The 14,126-nt window shown below is 44.8% G+C and overlaps 1 protein-coding gene across 2 annotated transcripts in view; it reads right to left on the bottom strand.

The window, feature by feature from the left end:
• The window catches only part of CASS4 (Cas scaffold protein family member 4), an 81,378-nt gene extending 68,078 nt beyond the window's left edge, over positions 1–13,300 (bottom strand). The window contains exon 1 of one of the 2 annotated variants that reach the window (XM_066588184.1): positions 13,158–13,300. In XM_066588184.1, coding sequence (XP_066444281.1) covers positions 13,158–13,184 — 27 coding nt within the window. In that variant the 5' untranslated portion in view covers positions 13,185–13,300. The remainder of the gene's footprint in view (positions 1–13,157) is intronic. The other variant, XM_066588181.1, reaches the window with a different exon arrangement.
• Between the last annotated feature and the right edge of the window lie 826 nt (positions 13,301–14,126).

Here is a 14,126-nt window from a genome sequence, read left to right as displayed (position 1 = left end):
ATTCCCCATATACTGAGCCGAGTGTGTGTTTTCTGAATGGGGCGAGGGGGGTTAGACACTGCCAGACACCTCTGTCCCCTTCCAGATACCTCTGTCCTCCTCTAGGCTCCTCTGTCTTCCTCCAGGTTCCTGTGTCCCTCCTAACTATACTCTCCTGTCCACCTTTGTGGAGAGAACTGAGGAGTGGGAAGGAGACACTCTCCTTTTCCCTCTTCTAGACACTTCTGTCCCTTCTCCAGAATTCTCTGTTCCATCAAGACACTTCTTTGTATCCCTCAAAATCCTCTGTCCCTCAAGACTCCTTTGATTCCCGCTCAAGCCTCTTATCTCCACCTTCAGACTCCTCTGTCCTCCACGAGATACCTCTGTACTCCTCCATACTCCTTTTCCAGACTCTTTTGTCCTCCTTCAGATTCTTTTTCCTCCTTCATACTCCTTTCTCTCCTTCTAGACTCCACTGTCTATCTCCTGACTCCTTTGCCCCCTTATGAACCTTCTGTTTTCCTTCACACTCCTTTCTCCTCGTCCAGACTCTTCTGTCCTCCTTTAGACCCCTTTGTCCAACTCTGGACTCCTTTGCGCCCCTTTGCCCTCCCCCAGACACCTCTGTCCTCCTCCAAATTTCTGTGTTCCTTCAGACTCCTTTCTCCTCCTTTATATTCCTCTGTTCTCTACAAGACTCATCTGTCCTCCTTCAGACTCCTTTCTTCTCCTGTCCTCCAAACTTCTTTCTCCTGAAGACTATTATGTTCCCTTCCAAATATCATTGCCCACATTCCACACTCTTTTGTTCCTGCCTTCAGAATCCTCTGTCCTGACCCAACTACCTCTGTCCTCCTCCAGACCACTTCCTCGTTCTCCAGACTTCTCTGTCCCTCCAGGCTTATTTGCTCCCTCTCTAGGCTCTTTTATCTCCACCTTCAGATTCCTCTGTCCTCCTCCAGACTCCTTTCTCCTTCTCTGTCCTCCAAACTTCTTTCACTTACAGACTCCTCTGTCTCCTCCAGACTCCTTTAGTACAAAAGGATCAGGTGTTGTAATTCAACGTATCCCATCCTTCTGTCCTCCAACATTATCTGTGAAGGGAGAATCAGATGGCCACGCACATAAGATAGTCGTTTGTTCCTTGCAAAATGGACGGGTTCAGCTGACTGTCCTCTTCTGCGTTTGGGAGCTTTTAGGAAGTCGCTGTGTGTCTCTAAAGCTCCCAGAAAGGTGAGCTGGGAGTGCCACGTGCCACCCTCTCATATATGTGGCTATGATAGAGCCTCAGCTTGGCCTGGGAAACCATCACCAAATCTTTTGCCCAGAGGCCTCTACCAACCATGAAATTCTCCTATGCTCTGCTGATGTTCCTTGGGATGAACTGCAGATCTGAAGCACTAGTGGCCGTCAATGAAATGAGTAGATACTCAGCTGATAAAATGCTAGTCTAGTGTGTTCCCCTCCAGCGATTACAGCCAATCACAGGGGTCCGATCATAAAGACCCCCAACAATCAACTTGTAACTAGAGCACCTGGATTTCCACCCTGCAGTTTGTGTTTTGCTAGATGGCACCACCGATAAGTGACTACATCTCCCAAAGCTGCCTAGTTTCCTGGCGATTTCCCACAATGCTCTGCTCTTCACCGCTCAACAACATCACACATCTCATCATTTCTGAGCTGCTTAACCACAAAGATATAATGTGGTAAACACAAGTCAGGCTACGACCTGCAGGAGTGCGGCCAGCAACTCGGAATCAGGGTGTGAAATCAGATAAGGTTGATGTCACCTCTCGAGCAGCCTGCATTTGGGGCATCTCAGACCCCCAGGGCATGGACACTACACCTGTCATCCAGGGCCCGGACTTTAATACCACCTGTGCCAACATGGCCACCTTAACACATGTCAATTCGGTATGGGCCTCCTGCCCGCATCCTCCACCATGAGTTTTGTTGATGCCCCGTTTATCCTGCTGAGCAGGTAGCAGAACGACACTACAGCATGAGGGATCCTGGGTAACGTCTGGCTAAGGCTATACAGAATTGACTGAACCCTTAAAATTATAGAAGACGAGTGACAATGCAGGACTGTTTAAAGGTTTAGCTCCTCTCGACTCACTCAGCTGATTTGGACTGTCAGCGTCAGACCCTCGCCCCACATCTGACTGGTCACCCTCTCAGTACTTCAGGGGGTACTGCAAGAAGCGGTAGCTGATATTTTAGGTTTTGGGATGATTGTAGCCCCTGCTTGTGTTCCAATACATTTCATTGGGTTTCACTGACATGAATGTTCTGGCTTCAGCTGGTTGGGACGATTTTGTGACACACGGATCGCATGGACACGTGACTGTGATAGTCATTGGAAAAGTGCGTTGAGAATATGGTTCATATTGTGGGAAATATCTGTTTTCTATCAGCTTCCGAACTACAGAAAAATTTCAACACTCATCTGATAGACTTGCATGGGATTAGAAAAACATGGCTGCTTCCTTCTTAAAATAACGCCACACCTGCCCACAGGATGCAGGTGGTATTACAGCTCTGCCCTATTCATGTCATTGGAGCCAACCTGCAATACCACAAACAACCACAGGAGAAGTCTTGCGCTGCTTCTTAAGGAAAGCAACCATATTTTCCTTAAAATCCACAAAATCCAATCACCCGTGTGAATAAGCCCTAAGGCCGCACTCCCCGGCTGTAAGCGTATGGCGCCGGCCCATTGGCTGCAGAGGCAGTGGACATTGCAGGGAGGATTTTTGCTCACGATTAGAGATGAGCGAACACCAAAATGTTCGGGTGTTCGTTATTCGTAACGAACTTCCCGTGATGCTCGAGGGTTCGTTTCGAACAACGAACCCCATTGAAGTCAATGGGCGACCGGAACATTTTTGTATTTCGCCGATGCTCGCTAAGGTTTTCATGTGTGAAAATCTGGGCAATTCAGGAAAGTGATGGGAATGACACAGTGACGGATAGGGCAGGCGAGGGGCTACATGGTGGGCTGCATCTCAAGTTCACAGGTCCCACTATTAAGCCACAATAGCGGCAAGAGTGCCCCCCCCCCCCCCCCCCCACTGTCAGCATAAAGATCGTCCTCCTCTGGCACAGCTGTAACAGCTGTAGCAGAGAAGAACGATGTTTGCCCATTGAATTCAATGGAACCGGCAATACAGCCGACTCCACTGAATGCAATGGGCTGCCGGCGATCGCAGGATGAATGGTCGGAAAGGGGTTAAATATATAACCCCTTTCCTGCAATTCATCCAGAAATGTGTTACACTAAAAATATATACCGGCGTATAAGGCGACGGGGCGTATAAGACGACCCCCCAACTGTCACCTTATACGCCGGTAATACAGTGGAGCAAAGAATAAAAAGCATTACTTACGTTTTTAGATGATCTGCGGCGCTCCTGCAGGCTGTCACTCCCTCCTGGTCCACGGCAGACAAGCTTTCTCCACGAAAGACTTTAAATCCCTGCCTCCAGAAGCACATGTGCCTTCAGCCAATCACAGCCAATGACAATGATGTCATTGAATGGCTGTGATTGGCTGTGTTTCTGGAGGCGGGGATTTCAAGCCTTGAAATCCCCGCCTCCAGAAACACAGCCAATCACAGCCATTCAATGACATCATTGTCATTGGCTGTGATTGGCTGAAGGCACATGTGCTTCTGGAGGCAGGGATTTAAAGTCTTTCGTGGAGAAAGCTTGTCTGCCGTGGACCAGGAGGGAGTGACAGCCTGCAGGAGCGCCGCAGATCATCTAAAAACGTAAGTAATGCTTTTTATTCTTTGCTCCACTGTATTACCGGCGTATAAGGTGACAGTTGGGGGGTCGTCTTATACGCCCCGTCGCCTTATACGCCGGTATATATTTTTAGTGTAACACATTTCTGGATGAATTGCAGGAAAGGGGTTATATATTTAACCCCTTTCCGACCATTCATCCTGCGATCGCCGGCAGCCCATTGCATTCAGTGGAGTCGGCTGTATTGCCGGTTCCATTGAATTCAATGGGCAAACATCGTTCTTCTCTGCTACAGCTGTTACAGCTGTGCCAGAGAAGAAGGATTTGTCTTCTATATGTTCTCAATGGGGTCAGCGCTGCTGCCGCTGGCCCCATTGAGCGCATATAGAATGCATCCATAGCGAGCAGCGGGAGGGGCAGATTTCAATACTCGGGTGACACCTTATCTCCCCAGCCACTCACAGCAGGGGGGTGGTATAGGGCTTAAACGTTGCAGGGGGAAGTTGTAATGCCTTCCCTGTCTTTATATTGGCCAAAAAAAAGCGCTAACGTCTCAGGGAAGAAAGTTTAATTTACCAGAACACCGCATGGTGTTCGTTACGAATAACGAACATCCCGAACACCCTAATATTCGCACGAATAGCAAGCTCGGACGAACGCGTTCGCTCATCTCTACTCACGATACATTCAAAAATTGATCCGAGGGAAAAAGCGCTAGTGTGTAGACGAAAGGGCTATAATGGCGGAGTGCGCTGTCTGCAATACACGGACAGCACGGGCACCAAAAATACAGACGTGTGCATAAGCCCTAATCGTCAGCAAAATACCCGGCCCTTAAATGGACATGTTTGAATTGGCGTAGCGTACCAGCTCATTGCTGTATGGGCACCGCTCATCTCATGTAGGAACAAAAGATTAGGAGGGTAACGTATACTACGACCAGGGGTGGGCCGGGGAGCAGGGAGACAGGAACCCCCCTGGCCAGGCCCCAGGTAGGTCTTTGGGGCCAGCTTGCTTTTCTCTTCTGACTGTCGGCATCCACTGTGCTGCTGTTTGGACTTCCGCTGCCGCCACTTTCATCTCAGAGCAAGTCAGAATGCCAAGCGGCCGTGCAACCTACAAGAGCACAGAGAGACTGAGGTGGGCTTCCAGCATCCCAATGCAGGCGGCGTGATGATGTCATTCCATTTCTCCACCTACATCGGGCCAGAAGTGGACTCTGTGTCCGTCATGTTCAGGTAAGTACATGTGTAGTTTTTTTTTGGCATTTATTGGGGGCACTATTACTATTAAGGGGAAACTTGTGGGCACTACTACTACTAAGGGGCCACTTAGGAACACTATTACTACTAAGGAGCCACTTGGAGGTACTATGACTATTCAGACACCACTTGCGGACAGTGTTACTATTAAGGGGCACTATTGCTATGTAGGGGCAACTGGGAGCACTATTATTAGTAAGGTAACACTTGGGAGATCTATTACTATTAAGGGGCCCTTGGTTGTACTATTAATTTTAAAGGGTCTTTGAGAAGGCATGCTTGAGGAAGGCTTACATGAGAAGCCTTCTACCAGCACACTCTGGAAATTCTCTTCTTGCAGAAAACCTACAGTACACTACACACTCTCTGGGATTGGGGGTGCCGATGGGGAGGCACCCCCGTAAAGTAAGTCCAAAGCTTTTCTATTCTTTTTATATATTCACTGGAGTGCTGCGAATTTTTGCCTACTATGTCTAAATGGCTACTTTGGAATACTATTACCACCATGGGGCCATTTGGGGACACTATTACTATTAAGGGGCCCTTGGGAGTACTATTACTACTCAGGGACCACTTGAGAGCACCATTACTATGCAGATGACACTTGGGGGCAGTATTACTATTAGAAGGCACGTGGGCCTGTTTAGTATTACTAAACAGGTTCCAGTAGGGGGCATTATTACTACTAAGGGGCCACTTGGGGACACTACTACTATTCAGAGACCACTTGGAGCACTAATATTATTAAGGGGCACTATTATTATGCAAGAGCACTTGGGGGTACCATTACTATTAAGGGGGAACTTCTGGGCAATATTACTATTAAAGGGTCTCTTGGGGATAGTATTACTATTAAAGGGGTTGTCCCGCGCCGAAACGGGTTTTTTTTTTTCAATAGCCCCCCCGTTCGGCGTGAGACAAACCTGATGCAGGGGTTAAAAAAGAAAACCGGATAGTGCTTACCTGAATCCCCGCGCTCCGGTGACTTCTTACTTACCTGGTGAAGATGGCCGCCGGGATCTTCACCCTCGGTGGACCGCAGGTCTTCTGTGCGATCCATTGCCGATTCCAGCCTCCTGATTGGCTGGAATCGGCACGTGACGGGGCGGAGCTACGAGGAGCCGCTCTCCGGCACGAGCGGCCCCATTCAGAAAAGAAAAAGACCGGACTGCGTAAGCGCGTCTAATCGGGCGATTAGACGCTGAAAATTAGACGGCACCATGGAGACGAGGACGCTAGCAATGGAACAGGTAAGTGAATAACTTCTGTATGGCTCATAATTAATGCACGATGTACATTACAAAGTGCATTAATATGGTCATACAGAAGTGTATAGACCCACTTGCTTTCGCGGGACAACCCCTTTAAGGGGTCACTTGGACAAACTATTAATATGCAGGGGCACATAGGGACACTATAATGGTACTTTTAAGGGGAGACTTGGGGGCACTAGTACTATTAAGGGGCCACTATTAATAGCTAGGGGTCATTGTAGGGCATTATTATTATTCAGAGTGCACTTAGGGGCACAATTACTACTAAGGTGACTCTTAAGATTACTATTCAAGGCCCACTTGGGAAGCATTATTATTCAGCATTATTATTTATTTGGGGTCACCATTACCATTCAGGGGCCATTTGGGGTCACCATTACCATTCAGGGGCCATTTGGGGTCACCATTACCATTCAGGGGCCATTTGGGGCACTATCACTACTAAGTAAACAGTTTGGATGACTTTAGTCTACTAGCTGTACACCACCAAATGACACCCAGCTACGGCACCTATGGGCTGCACGATATTGGCAGTAATCGCGTAGCATAGTTCGGCTTTGTGCAGTCGTCTGCAGCATGTGTTCTCACCTTTAGGATCGGCCTCTACTCATGAGCCAGTGCCATGTGCTTGCCCAAAAAGGCCAAAATTTGCCAACCAGCCCCCAACAGCAGCCTATTCTTTCCCATCAGGGTAAACTCAGAAGAGACATAAAAGACAACTAATGAATTTGTTACAATGTATCAGTGTAGGCAATCCTCCATGAGCTCCGAACAGCACAGATCTCTCCCTTGTCTTGGATATCAGACTGATTCATGTTACCTGTACTGATACATTGTAACAAAGCATGCTGCTGTGCACCCTGGACTGATACATTGTAACAACTGCATTAGTTGTGTAAGGAGGACGGGGTGAGAATGTGAGACTCCTGATGATGTCACCAGTTTATGCTGCTAAATAAAAATACAATGTGACAGCACAGACATTGGCAGGCGGGAAGATCCGAGCGCGAGTCCATATTCCTAATCCTGGAGGAATGTATTGGCTGCACTGCTAATCCCTGTTTTATGCATATGGGAGGACCTGCACCATCTGCCTCTTACAAGTTCAGTTCATAGGTACATTACCCTATAGAGATAGAAGAAGCCTCTGACTGTGGTGCCATCTACAGTTCAAGAGAAGATAATGATCCATCAGATGACCGCAGGGAGCATTGCCGGTCATAACCTAGTCACCAAATGACAGAAAGGTGTGGTCCAAAGAAGGCGGAATGCAATAATCATAGAGAACAAGCAGACCACTCATCTGTATCTGATAGCAACATATCTGTATTTCTAAACTTTGTGGTTTTAAAGTGTGAGGTTCTGAAAGTAATAAAAAGATGCTGGAGACGGAAATGTCAGTAGATACCATGAAGTATACATCACAATGCATACTGGGTGTGAACTTAAATATTGAAACATGTTCTATTGCAGATATAGGATCACCCAAGGTGCAGATTCAAAATACAATATTATACGGGTGATAGAAGAGAGTACCCTGTAGAACATACAGCTGCAAAAATGGAGAGGAAGGAAGGAAATGCTGCTCTGAGCACATTTCTATCGCTACTTTAAAACTACCAACTTTGTACAAGAATATAACTGCTATAATACTGCCCTCTATGTACAAGAATATAACTACTATAATACTGCCCCCTATGTACAAGAATATAACTACTATAATATTGCCCCTATATACAAGAATATAACTACTATAATACTGCCCCCTATGTACAAGAATATAACTACTATAATACTGCCCCCCTATGTACAAGAATATAACTACTATAATACTGCCCCCCTATGTACAAGAATATAACTACTATAATACTGCCCCCCTATGTACAAGAATATAACTACTATAATACTGCCCCCCTATGTACAAGAATATAACTACTATAATACTGCCCCCCTATGTACAAGAATATAACTACTATAATACTGCCCCCCTATGTACAAGAATATAACTACTATAATACTGCCCTCTATGTACAACAATATAACTACTATAATACTGCCCCCTATGTACAAGAATATAACTACTATAATACTGCCCTCTATGTACAACAATATAACTACTATAATACTGCCCCCTATGTACAAGAATATAACTACTATAACACTGCCTCGTATGTACAAGAATAAAACTACTATAATACTGCTCCTATGTACAAGAATATAACTACTATAATACTGCTCCTATGTACAAGAATATAACTACTATAATACTGCTCCTATGTACAAGAATATAACTACTATAATACTGCCCCCTATGTACAAGAATATAACTGCTATAATACTGCCCCCCTATGTACAAGAATATAACTACTATAATACTGCTCCTATGTACAAGAATATAACTACTATAATACTGCCCCTATGTACAAGAATATAACTACTATAATACTGCCTCCTATGTGCAAGAATATAACTACTATAATACTGTCCACTATGTACAAGAATATAACTACTATAATACTGCCCCCTATGTACAAGAATACAACTGCTATAATACTGCCCCTATGTACAAGAATAAAACTACTATAATACTGCTCCTATGTACAAGAATATAACTACTATAATACTGCTCCTATGTACAAGAATATAACTACTATAATACTGCCCCCTATGTACAAGAATATAACTACTATAATACTGCCCCCTATGTACAAGAATATAACTACTATAATACTGCCCCTATGTACAAGAATATAACTACTATAATACTGCCCCCTATGTGCAAGAATATAACTACTATAATACTGCCCACCTATGTACAAGAATATAACTACTATAATACTGCCCCCCTATGTACAAGAATATAACTACTATAATACTGCCCCCCTATGTACAAGAATATAACTACTATAATACTGCCCTCTATGTACAAGAATATAACTACTATAATACTGCCCCCTATGTGCAAGAATATAACTACTATAATACTGCCCCCCTATGTACAAGAATAGAACTACTATAATACTGCCCCCTATGTACAAGAATATAACTACTATAATACTGCCCCCTATGTACAAGAATATAACTACTATAATACTGCCCCTATGTACAAGAATAGAACTACTATAATACTGCCCCCTATGTACAAGAATATAACTACTATAATACTGCCCCCTATGTACAAGAATATAACTACTATAATACTGCCCCCTATGTACAAGATTATAACTACTATAATACTGCTCCTATGTACAAGAATATAACTACTATAATACTGCCCCTATGTACAAGAATATAACTACTATAATACTGCCCCCTATGTACAAGACTATAACTACTATAATACTGCCCCCTATGTACAAGAATATAACTACCATAATGCTGCCCTCTGTAGATGACACTTCTGGTTTTGCTTCTGGTTACATCACAGCTTTTAGTAAGGACAGATCGGATTCTCCATTATATAGCAGTGGCGCTGTCTGGATGCGGCAACTCCTGCCAAGTGTTTATGCTGCTTTCTATCTCCGCCACATGGTGTTATTGACGTCTGCACATAATAAAGCATAAATTCACTCCTAGCACAAAACAAGGGCCAGAACCGCTGGGATGAGTATGTGGCGAGTCCGACTGTGAGCAGAAGAAATGACGACAACATTAAAAATAGCTGTGATATAACGGGGTAGTGACCCTGCAGTCTGCCTCCTCTTCATCCTAATTCTATTTTTTCCTGTTATTAGCCACCTTAGCCTTATTAGGGGCTGACTGTTGGAAAGGTTTAAGCAGTCTATTGCTTCCTGTTATCTGTCATTTCAGGCTGTGGATTGACTGAAATACAATAAAGCCTGTTTACACAGAACGATGATCGCTGAGCGATCATCTTTGTATAACTCTAAGTAGCTAATTAGCTACTAAAGAGCAGGCAGAGAGGGATACTGATATGATAGCTCCGAGAACAATGCAGCTGTATATGCAAACAGCTGCTTTGTTCTCGGTGCTTTCAGCTGGTGTCCCACTTATAATGTTTGGGCACCTTGTATTTCCCCGCAGTTAATACTAGTCTGTTCTCTGACCCTTTTTTTGTTTTCAGGAAGAATAAGCATGATAAGCTTTGGAAAGCACTGGAGGCAGTTGGAGTACCTGCACACCTCATCATGTTGATCAAGTCCCTCTACAGCCGTGTTTCCCAACTCTGGTCCTCAAGACACCCCAACAGGTCATGTTTTCAGGATCTCCTATAGTAAGAACACCTGTGGCAAGGTCTTAGGCATTCACAAGAACTACATCACCTGGGCAATACTGAGGAAATCCTGAAAACATGGCCTGTTGGGGTCCATGAGGACTGGAGTCGGGAAACACTGCTCTACAGTAATCAAGAAGCCACAGTGAGAACCAGGTGGGGGATACAGAATGGTTCAAGATCTAAAAGGGCAGAAGACAAGGATTCACCTTCTCTCCTTTGCTTTTCAACCTCTATGCGGAAGTAATTAGGAGGCGGCTGGACTGAAATGATCAGGGTATGGGGTTAGAAAAAATAGGTGGAAGAACCATCAGTAATCTAAGATACGCAGATGATACAACCCTGGTTGCCGAGACAGCGAAGCATCTGAAGACGATAATTCTGGAGCTAAAAGAAGAAAGTGAGACGCTTTCGAGCTTTGTTGTTGGAGAAAACGTCTACGAATCCCCTGGACAGCGAGGGTCACCAACAAAGCTGTCCCAGACTGCATCCACCCAGAGGAGCCCCTGGAAGGCAAGATCATGAGACAGAGACCAACTTACTTTGGACATGTGATAAGGGCGACTTTGCTGGAGAAAGCGATGCTACTTGGAATGGTCAGTGGTGAACGGAATCAGGGAGACAAAAGACACGTTGGCCGGACGCCATCAAGTAGGACATCAGGAGGATTAAAAGCAGCCATAGAGAATAGAGCAGCATGGAGAGGACTGGCCTACAGACTATCCAAGTCAGATATGATGGGATGGATAGAATTGGAAGCTGTTGTTTAATGTGATAGACAAGTAACGTCATATAATATGTGGAGCATGACCCGCCACTAATATATAACATGCGGTAATACACTGTAGCTTCTGAAAACACTGAATATATTTTATACACCGTAACATCTGACAAAATTCTCTGTCTGCAGCATGAGCCATTGCTGGGCTAAAAGAATCTACTGTGTACTCCGAGCCAACTTCCCACCAACAGAGAGAAGAAGCAGGATAGATAATAAGAGGATATGATTAGATAGATATGAGAGATAGATAGATAGGAGATAAATATGAGAGAGAGATAGATAGATAGGAGATAGATAGATAGGAGATAGATAGATAGATAGGAGATAGATAGGAGATAGATAGATAGATAGGAGATAGATAGGAGATAGATAGATAGGAGATAAATATGAGAGATAGATAGATAGATAGGAGATAGATAGGAGATAGATAGATAGATAGATAGATAGATAGATAGATAGATAGATAGATAGATAGATAGATAGATAGATAGATAGATAGGAGATAGATAGATAGATAGGAGATAGATAGATAGATAGATAGGAGATAGATAGATAGGAGATAGATAGGAGATAGATAGATAGATAGATAGATAGATAGGAGATAGATAGATAGATAGATAGGAGATAGATAGATAGATAGGAGATAGATAGATAGATAGATAGATAGATAGATAGATAGATAGATAGATAGATAGATAGATAGATAGGAGATAGATAGGAGATAGATAGATAGATAGATAGATATGAGATAGATAGATAGATAGATAGATAGATAGATAGGAGATAGATAGATAGATAGATAGATAGATAGATAGATAGATAGGAGATAGATAGATAGATAGATAGATATGAGGATAAATAGATGGATAGATAGATAGATATGAGATAAATATGAGATAGATAGATAGATATGAGGATAGATAGATGGATAGATAGATATTAGATAGATATATATTAGATAGGACGCCTGCACACGGGCAGAAATCCCGCGGGATTTCCGCCACTGAAAGCCTGCATAGGATTGCGTTAACAAACGCAATCCTATGCAGATGGTCGCACAAAATCTCGCACGGCAAACAAACCGCAGCATGTCCTATTTCTGTGCACAGAAACGTCACTAACCCGGCCGCCGGCTCCGGTCTGCGCATGCTTCGGCTGCCCGGCAGCTGGCACATGAAAGAGCTGGGGCCGCCAGGCACGGGTGAGTATGCACTCGTCCCTGCAGGCGCTCGGGTCGGATCCCGCGGCGAGAATCCTCGCTGCCAGATCCGACCCGCTCGTCTGCAGGCGGCCATAGATAGATATATAGATAGATAGATAGGAGAGATACATAGAGATCAGATAGATAGATAGATAGAGAAATAGAGAGATAGATATGAGATAGATAGATGTGAGATATTCATCTATCTATCTATCTAATATCTAAGAGATAGATAGATAGATAGATGTTGCTAAATTTGTGGCCATCCCATCCAGCAGCTAGGCGGTATACTGCACATCTCTAGATATATTCAAAATGTGAGAAATGTATCAATTGTGTGACATTTGCTACAATTGTTGCAACTTTAAACTGGAGAAAAGAAAAAAAAACAACCAGGAAAGGTAGGACAGTAGTTGCTATCAGGCGCTGAGGCCTTCAGGGGTCCAAAGACCCTTCTATCACAGGCAGGTATTATAAATGGCACATGGCAGACAGGGGGCGTATAGCAGATTTTGCACAGGGGCCCAAGAGCTTCTATATATTTATACACAGACTCTTTAGAATATTGGGAGATTGTCTTGTGATCCGCCAATCTCCAGTTAGGACATCATCCTGGCAGTCTCGATCATCCCCCCACCTGCAGCCTGCCACCCCTGCGCTGCCCCTCTCACCTTCTCTGTGGGCTCCTGCCTGCTCATTGCTGGCGGCGTCCTCTCTGGCGGCTGACTGCTCCGCTCTGCGCAGCCACCACACTGTCAGCTGCAGCACATCTGGCTGACATACAGAGCAGGAAGTTCCTGGCAAGCTGGACGGTCTGTGCGAGCGCCGAGAACGAGAAGAAAGTTTAAAAAACCAAACACTTTTACAAAAACATCCAAAAATAAACTAAAAACACATAAAAGAAGAACCCGCCACCTGAGCTGCTCATTCAGGAAGAGGCGGTGGCACCTCCTGCGACATCTCAGCTGCGCCCATCTCTGGTCAGGTTATGGCTGCCCCAGGAGGATTTCTTCACCTCGTTACTTCATTAGTTCTGTTTTCCTCTTCTACGGAAGTTGGATTTTGGTTCTCAGTGCAATTTCCAGGTTTTATGAAGTCTGGAAACCGAAATATGGGCAGCAGAGAAGAAGAACCTGGGGAGACCTGAGGTCTGCAATGGGATAGGTCCTGAGCACCCAGCACCCCTTGATCTCTAACCCCTCAGTGGGGTTTTTACTGACCTCACCAATGGGCTTTAAACCTGCACATGCATTCTTTTAAAGCAGTGGCTTAGCGGACTACTGACAGCGGGGCTCCTGCTGTAACTGCCAGGAGGGCAGAAACCTCAGATCCTGGCAGTTTAACCCCTTACATGCCACAATCAATAGCAACTGCGAGTTGTGGCTCTTGCAATGCGATAATGAAAATCACTTAGTCCTTAATAAGCCGGTCACTAAGGAGTTAAAGCTGAGGAACCCCACAATCCAGCTGTGGGTGATAGTGACAATGCAATTAGGGCTCCAACCGGGCTCTGACACCGAGGGCCACAGTGTGGGGTTTACAGACGAAGGACTTTGCAACAGCTGGAGGTTGGATTTCGGTGCCATATGAGGACATCAGTCATGGGACATGGCATAATCACAGCAGACAGCCTCGTTTTA

This window comes from Eleutherodactylus coqui, chromosome 13 (genome assembly GCF_035609145.1).
Source record: "Eleutherodactylus coqui strain aEleCoq1 chromosome 13, aEleCoq1.hap1, whole genome shotgun sequence".
In the NCBI taxonomy this organism is placed as follows: Eukaryota; Metazoa; Chordata; class Amphibia; order Anura; family Eleutherodactylidae; genus Eleutherodactylus; species Eleutherodactylus coqui.
Note: the sequence above shows the minus strand (reverse complement) of the source record. Positions and strands in the feature narration are given on the sequence as shown.